The 7,949-nt window shown below is 41.6% G+C and overlaps 2 protein-coding genes across 2 annotated transcripts in view; both read left to right on the forward strand.

Moving 5' to 3' along the window:
- Positions 1–2,982, forward strand: part of Pmar_PMAR000621 (phosphotyrosyl phosphatase activator, putative) — a gene marked incomplete at both ends in the record, with an annotated part of 6,997 nt that extends 4,015 nt beyond the window's left edge. Inside the window, 6 exons of the mRNA XM_002766485.1 lie at positions 1,590–1,749; positions 1,799–1,888; positions 1,935–2,036; positions 2,225–2,302; positions 2,349–2,459; positions 2,959–2,982. Coding sequence (XP_002766531.1) covers positions 1,590–1,749; positions 1,799–1,888; positions 1,935–2,036; positions 2,225–2,302; positions 2,349–2,459; positions 2,959–2,982 — 565 coding nt within the window. The remainder of the gene's footprint in view (positions 1–1,589; positions 1,750–1,798; positions 1,889–1,934; positions 2,037–2,224; positions 2,303–2,348; positions 2,460–2,958) is intronic.
- Positions 2,983–7,949, forward strand: part of Pmar_PMAR000622 (DEAD box ATP-dependent RNA helicase, putative) — a gene marked incomplete at its 5' end in the record, with an annotated part of 7,000 nt that continues 2,033 nt past the window's right edge. Inside the window, 11 exons of the mRNA XM_002766486.1 lie at positions 2,983–3,173; positions 3,706–3,793; positions 4,108–4,254; positions 4,524–4,648; positions 4,759–4,834; positions 5,573–5,681; positions 5,727–5,863; positions 6,360–6,468; positions 7,024–7,085; positions 7,138–7,189; positions 7,748–7,865. Coding sequence (XP_002766532.1) covers positions 2,983–3,173; positions 3,706–3,793; positions 4,108–4,254; positions 4,524–4,648; positions 4,759–4,834; positions 5,573–5,681; positions 5,727–5,863; positions 6,360–6,468; positions 7,024–7,085; positions 7,138–7,189; positions 7,748–7,865 — 1,214 coding nt within the window. The remainder of the gene's footprint in view (positions 3,174–3,705; positions 3,794–4,107; positions 4,255–4,523; positions 4,649–4,758; positions 4,835–5,572; positions 5,682–5,726; positions 5,864–6,359; positions 6,469–7,023; positions 7,086–7,137; positions 7,190–7,747; positions 7,866–7,949) is intronic.

The following is a 7,949-nucleotide window of genomic DNA, read 5'->3' on the forward strand; positions in this document are numbered from 1 at the left end:
GGATGTGTCGGTCGGTCGGTCATGCTAAAGATATTTTTCTTTGTTATTCAGCATTTCTATTTCGGTTCGGTGCTGAAGTTTGATAAACCAGATTCGAATTTGTGATTTTGAGTAAAAATCTTCATAGTGCGGCGCAAAGATACCATTCGAGGTTGAGTTTCGTAAGATACGGATCATGTCTAGTTGCGACCTCTTTTCCTTAATGTGGGGGGGACGTAGTAGGAATATATGTAATCGCTTTCCTCACCTGCTGAGCTCAGAAGAGTTTCCTATACAGTGTTGGAGTAGGAATATATGTAATCGCTTTCCTCACCTGCTGAGCTCAGAAGAGTTTCCTATACAGTGTTGGAGTAGGAATATATGTAATCGCTTTCCTCACCTGCTGAGCTCAGAAGAGTTTCCTATACAGTGTTGGAGTAGGAATATATGTAATCGCTTTCCTCATCTGCTGAGCTCAGAAGAGTTTCCTATACAGTGTTGGAGTAGGAATATATGTAATCGCTTTCCTCATCTGCTGAGCTCAGAAGAGTTTCCTATACAGTGTTGGAGTAGGAATATATGTAATCGCTTTCCTCACCTGCTGAGCTCAGAAGAGTTTCCTATACAGTGTTGGAGTAGGAATATATGTAATCGCTTTCCTCACCTGCTGAGCTCGGAAGAGTTTCCTATACAGTGTTGGAGTAGGAATATATGTAATCGCTTTCCTCACCTGCTGAGCTCGGAAGAGTTTCCTATACAGTGTTGGAGTAGGAATATATGTTTAGAATTTCCACACTATCGCCAACACATGTAGTTGACCATGTACATATTTTCCCACACTACTGCTGTTCCTTACGGCCCTACAGAGGATTTGTATGCATGTCCGGTTCGTCGTCGTCGTCCTCTTTCTTCCTCCCGGGGAACCTCACAGTATCGTCAACTACAGTCCGACGGGAACTAGGTCCACCTCATCCAGCTAAACGCATGCGGTCAAGCAGTTGTGTTACGTGGAAGAACGCGCCTAAAATCGATTACCGGGGCGAGCGCGGTGGGCTTTTCGAATATGTGGAGATTTGACAAATTGTGGCATCGTCTTTAGATGGTGTGTCGTCGGAGCCTCCTGGTGCGTGGACTACTTGTATTTCCTCTCCGGATGTTGAGTCTTCAACAGCTTCACCAACAGTGACGTTCAATGTGGGGGGAAGGATCTTCCAGCTCGCCAAAAGTACAATAGATAAGTATCCCTCTACGGTACTGGCAGGTGAGTAGTGTATAGGATGATAATCGATCATCAGGGCGTGCGCTTTTTGCAGTGACGGTGTCGGATCGGTGGACGAATGGTGACATCACTACGCCGATTTTCTTGGATCGGAATCCGGAGGCATTTGCGTTTGTGTTGGATTGGTAGGTGAGGGAAAATTTATGATAATTTTCGAAAAATTTCCGAAAATTTTCGATGATCGACGGAAAATTTGCGGAAAATTTGGTAGGTACCGAAATGGTCGAATTGTGCTGCCACGACATTGTTCAGTGAGTAAGGCTGCAGTGCAAATGGAGATAGAGTAAAGAAATGGTAAAAATTGTATTCATGAATCGCTTCGCTCCGCTAGATACTTTGGCCTACCAAGAGACACTGAAATCGAACTTGAACGTTTATCGTTTGCGGAGGTTACTCATGCGCGATACGACGTGGCTCGGGTATTTCAGAGAATACGGCGAAGCTGTTCGGTAGAGGAAATGCGATCTCAGCGGGCGAGGCTGGTGGCACAGGTAAGTGGGAATCTTGCAATCTTGCATTTCCTCAACGCTTACCTTTTAGGGGATATTCAGTGAGATGGCACAGAATGCAGTGGAAATCATTAATGAGGATGATTCGTGGTTTACGCAGATATATGTGGCGTTGGCTCGGGTGGTGGTATCTTTAGGTTGACGTGGTAAGATACGGATTAGGTCAGGTTGTGGAACATTGGGGAGCGGATCTTTATCCGGTATTCCGTCGATTATGCCGAGATGCGTTGGCGCTGCCAGGAAAAAATCTTCCGGCTGTGTTACAGGAGGTGACAGGGACTTGTGTAGATTTGAAAAATAACGTCTTCACGGGGTTCGATAAAAATAATGTTCCTAATGCGATCACATCTACATTGGAAACTGATTGAAGAAAAATGTGGAAAATTCAGAATGAGTCCTACTCCATAGATGATGATCCATGGAGAAGGGGGGGGGCGTATCTTAGGTTTTCTGTCAGGTTACTACGGCGATTAAAGATGCTCTTGATGAATTGGTGACTGAACACGACTTGCAGGTTGCGAGTATTGAAGTGGAAGTAAAAATAAAAAAATCGCTTCGCTCCGCTAAGGATGTTTTATCAGATGCTCCATGTGCCGAGTGAGGAAGAATCGAATGAGGGCGAAGACGCTACTGGCCGTTCGCACGTATTCGATCCGAGTGACAGAGGCACTTGTCTAGGATGTGGAGAAACAGTAGGTTGTATAATCGATCAACTGGGCGCACGCTTTTTGCACGAAGTATTTTTCAGGTTGTACGGAATCGTGCAGGACTTTGTCGAATTTGTTGTATTGAACTTCACGTGTTGTTTACGTTCTTACCAGAAGAAGAGGTTGATGATGGTGACACGGGGAAGGGTGGGGAGGAGGAAGATGCTGGTGGTAGTAGCGTTGAGGAAGTGCAAGATGGAATAAGATTGCAAGATGGTGATGATGATGTCCTAGTAGCTGAGTCACATAGTGAATAAGATGGGTATTATTATTGTTAGCGGAGCGAAGCAGATTATTTTACGTCGAAATGAAGTTTCTCAACGAAGGTGGTGGTGTTGGGTGGGCGCGGGTTCGATCCCTCGGGGAATTATTTTTTCTGGAATTTTGAGTAATTTTCTGTACATTAATTGAATTTTTTTCAGATTTTTTTTGGGGGGAGCAAGCATTGATTTTGCGGAATTTTTTTTCTGGAAATTTTTCTAAGGGCGAAGATATTTTCATCTCGTAAATGTCGGCTACTGAGGACCACCCGAAAAGTGCCAGCGAACTCCGGAAGGTCGTCAATGAGCACACTGTAGGTGCGGGAAAACTTCCTAGAGTTAAATTTATGACGAAAAAAGAGCGCGAGAAGATGGCCAAGGAAATGGAAAAGGAGAAGAAGCAAGCGGCTAAGGAGAAAGCGGAGGATTTGAGAAAAAGGTGGTACTATTGGACATGTTTTGAATCTAACGTGGTTGAACTTAAGATTCTCATCGTAGTGACAATAGCATATATTTATTTTATGTAGGGTAATTCGAATGAATGTTATTACTAGGCCTTCGTGACGAAGGGGCGGAGCTCACTGAGTCCACGTCCATGGACTCAATCGATGAATTTTACATAGGTCCAGCCCGGTTCGATCCCCGGGCAGGACATTTCTCCATCATTAAAGTTTTTCGTGCATATCTCTTCGAGCTGTTCGCATAATCGAATTTTCCGATTTTTCCTAACACCTCCACATATAGAGGAGTCGTTTGATCTATCTGGTAGCCTCCCACGCTTCGTAGTGAAGCCAATATAATTATCCGGAAATAGCGTGAGTAATCTTTTGTGGATTTTCTCTAATTTGAATTTCCGAAAAGTGGGTATACTGGGTTGCATATATCGTGATGAGGAATTAAAACGTGTCGCGATGATTGCTGGACAGACGATTATGTAGGGGTGAATAATTCCGATAGTGGATTTTGTTCAGACGTCGGGAGCATCAGAAAATGATGGACGATGAATTAAGGAAGGCTAAAGAGGAGGAGAGGGAGGAAAGGAGACGTAGAAGGAAAGAGGTCAGTGAACGATTATTGACTGAGTGAAAAATTCCGAGTGAACTTTACCTTGTAGGAAGTGGGAAAACATCTTTTGCGGATCTTTTCCGAAATTTTCAGTACCACCTTTCGGTTTTTTGCCGCTACTCTCTGGAATTTTTATTTTTTCCCGTTTTTTTCGATTCATTTTTGAATGGTAAATATTTCCAATGGACGACAGTATTCGTCCGAGTGCACCGTCACCCGCCACGAAATTATTGCGGGATTCATCTGAAAAATTTCAAGGATGGTTAAACTTGCATCGCTCCGCTGTAATTTTATGATTTTTTTCACAGGAGGAGGAAGCCCGGCGTCGTGAGCGTGCTGCTAGGGAGAGTGAGGACGGTTCGAGGGTTTCGAGAAAGGATAGAAAAGAAGACGATTTTAAGAGAAAAACACAAAGCAGTTTGGCTGAGCTCCACATGTTGAATTTGGATGAAAATGTAATGATATTTGGGAATTTTCGGAAATTTTCGGGAAATTTTATTTTTATGAATATTTGTATCAATGGATTCGATGATAGCGCTCTGGAAATGTCCGACAGTTTTTCTCACAAGGTCGAAATTTTGGTTTACGAATAAGAACAGTTGTAACAGCGTGTCGGTGCGTATGACGTATTCTCTTCGATGTCGGGTTTCGAAATCATTTTGTGTGGAAAAATTAGTTCTGGAGAAGATGTTGATAATTTTGTGGCGCGTGACGCTTGTCTCAGGAGCTTAGAAGTCGGCAAGAGGAGGCGGAGTTGGCGTTGATCAAGAAGCGTTATTTGGGCATTGACAAGATGGAAAGAGATGACGAGAAAAGGAGGAAATTGCAAAAACCATCGGAAAAATTTCGGTAATTTTGGGAAATTTTTCCGATTTTTACGATGGTTGTTTTGGACTGAAATTTTTCAGAACTGGAAATTGAGATTTTTCTCGGCAAAAAATGGATTTTTTCCTCCTCAGAAATATTTTCAATTTCGAGTGGGATAATTCGGAGGATACGAGTAAGGAAGAGACCAACGAGTTGTATCGAAATCGGGTGAGAATTCGGGGAGGAGTGGTATGATTAGCTGCAATACTGTTGCAAAAAAACAAGAAATTTTTGGGAAAATTATTTTTTCCGGAAAATTTCAGGTTGAAAATTGGTACTCTGATATTTGCTTTATCACAGAGGAGCGGCGCTCTAGTGTGAAGTGTCGCAGAAATATATGTAATCGCTTTCCTCGGCTGAGCTCAACTGAGTGTCCTAATTGTTACAGAATTTTACGTACAAATTCGGGTAGTAGAAGTGTACAGAAAGCGAAGAAGATTTTAATATTTTTTACAGTGTGGGAAAATACACACATGGTCAACTGCATGTATGAAATTTTTGAGGAAATTTCGACAAATTTGCATTGGTTTCTATACATTTCCACCCCAAATTCGGGTCCCGAATATAAACTCCCGAGTTCAGCAGTTGAGGAAAGCGATTACATATATTCCAACACAGTTTTATTATTCGTAAAATATAATTATATAATTTTATTATTGGAGTTTCACAAGCCGTTTTACGTGAAGTGGCGTCGTAAAACTCGGTGAAAAACGCGATATTCGCGGTGACATGCAGTAGTCGTAAAATATGTTTTTCACTAGTGTTTTTCATATCACTAGGGTGAAACTCCAATCTGAATTTTCAGAAGAATCTATATTGTCACCGACATATTTTCCCGCACTTTTACAAGAGTCGGAAAATTAATTATCACTATTCGCATGTCGTCATTTTTTTTGGGATGCCCAGGTCCAACCTCAACTACTCTTTGGCAGAGGCTTCATTGCTGGTGTTGATGTGAGGGAGCAGAAAAAGAAAAACAATTTCTATGATAAACTGTCGGAAGAACGTAGGAGGAGTGTATTATAATCGATCATCTGGGCGTAGCGAGATTGTTGTTCAGGTCACAAGCTTGGTATAGCATCGGGGGTTACGATGGTAGAGGCTGCTCCTGCTGCTGCTACTGGGAGGAAGAGTAGATCGTCACAGATGATGATGGATAGTGATGATGATAGTGATTATGGAGCTCTTGGAAAGGGGGTAACGATTTACGCGCAAGTCCGTTTCGTGTCATCGGCATGGAAGTTCTGTATATAGTCTTTCCTAGGACTGTTATATTGTTCGAATATGTCTCCGATCAAAATCTAGAGAAAGCATTTTTTATATTATCAAAAGCAGTAGTGAAAAACATATTTCACGAGCCATATTTTTCGAGGTTTTCACCGAGTTTTACGACGCCACTTCACGTCGTAAAACGGATTGTGGAACTCCGTTATATTATCAGTCATAGTATATAATAATGAGAATAACTCTTGATAGTGAGGAATATTTCCGTTTTACGTGAATTGGCGTAAAACTCGGTGAAAAAGGAAAAGGATGCTGTTGAAATGGAGTTGATATTATTTTGATAAGATTGTGCAGCGCTGATTCTATCTTGCATTTGTGTGGTGTATTTAGATGAGTAGGTTAGGCGGTTGGTTTAACGATGGAAAGGTCTTCGGTTCGATTCGGGGTAGGGATGTTTTTATTGTATCAGACTCATTGGTCGGAGAAGAAGAGCTCGGAAATGACCAAACGTGATTGGAAGATCTTCAGAGAGGATATGAAGATCTACCTCAGAGGGGGAAGGGTCCCCATACCTTGCCGTGAGTATAGTGACAATGTGTGTGTGTGTTTGTGTGAGTTTAAGTCCAACGCCGACATCACGGCTTAGTTTGACTCGCATTGTGCCGTGAGTATAGTGACAATAACAATGATGATGATATCATTCGAAGATCTGCTTTTGACTGCTGAACATTCACTACTCCTGATGCTATACTTCTGGGCTTATGCCTACTGCTCGTACTCGTGATACGTCATTGAGAAAAATATAGTAGCAATTTGATAGGAAACAAGCAATCACAGCAGTCCCAAATGGGTGTTCACATTACATGTTCATAGCCATCGTTATGTTGTATATGCGATATTGTTTTTAGATCGATTCTCATTAATCTCAGAAAATGTGTGTTATTTTGTAGGACAAATGATAGTGAACAAATTGTCGCTATCATCACAGTCCCAAACGGGTACTCTCATCATCGCAACACATGTTCATAGCCATCGATTCTCGTTAATCTCGGAAATATTGCATAATATAGAATTGATAAGCAGTGTAGTCTTGATGGGAATATACGGAGTTGTGGTATGATGACTGTATGAAGGTACTTGGGCAGAGAGCCCCTTACCTGTCGAGTTGTTGAAGGCGATTAACGAAGTTGGATATGTAGGTTGGGAGGGTAAGAGGAGAAGCAGTTCAGTGAGGTTGGCCTGCTCAGATACGCCCTACTCCTATACAGATGCAGGCTATTCCGGTGGCGATGGAACAACGTAAGAAGGGGCGGAATAAATTACCCATATATTGGACGAACGATTATATTGGAGTTCGGCTGTTGTTGTTGTTGTATATGTTGTATATGTTGTTGTTGTTGTTGTTGTTGTTGTATATGTTGTATATGTTGTATATGTTGTTGTTGTTGTTGTTGTTGTTGTTGTTGTTGTTGTTGTTGTTGTTGTTGTATATGTTGTATATGTTGTTGTTGTTGTTGTTGTTGTTGTTGTTGTTGTTGTTGTTGTTGTATATGTTGTTGTTGTTGTTGTCGTATATGTTGTTGTTGTTGTTGTTGTTGTTGTATATGTTGTTGTTGTATATGTTGTTGTTGTTGTTGTCGTATATGTTGTTGTTGTTGTTGTTGTTGTTGTTGTTGTTGTTGTTGTTGTTGTTGTTGTATATGTTGTTGTTGTTGTTGTATATGTTTTCGTTGTTGTTGTTGTTAAATCCGCGCAATCCTTGCTTCGAGTAATAGGTATTATTCCGGTCAGTATTAATTATTATGATTATTAGTAACTTCATGTCGGTCCTTTAGAAATTGTCCATGTTCATCTCAGGTGATCTCATTGGTATAGCCGAAACAGGATCTGGTAAAACGGCGGCTTACATGTTGCCGATGCTCACCTACGTCAACGCACTGCCTGCCTTGGATAATGTCACTGCAGAGGATGGACCGTAAGGGGAGGAGGGTTTCATATTTTGGAATAATATTATTATTATTACTCGGTATCAATGCAGTTTCACTCGTTTTACGTGAAG

The sequence above is a fragment of the Perkinsus marinus genome, assembly GCF_000006405.1.
Source record: "Perkinsus marinus ATCC 50983 genomic scaffold scf_1104296972806, whole genome shotgun sequence".
Taxonomy (NCBI): Eukaryota; Perkinsozoa; order Perkinsida; family Perkinsidae; genus Perkinsus; species Perkinsus marinus.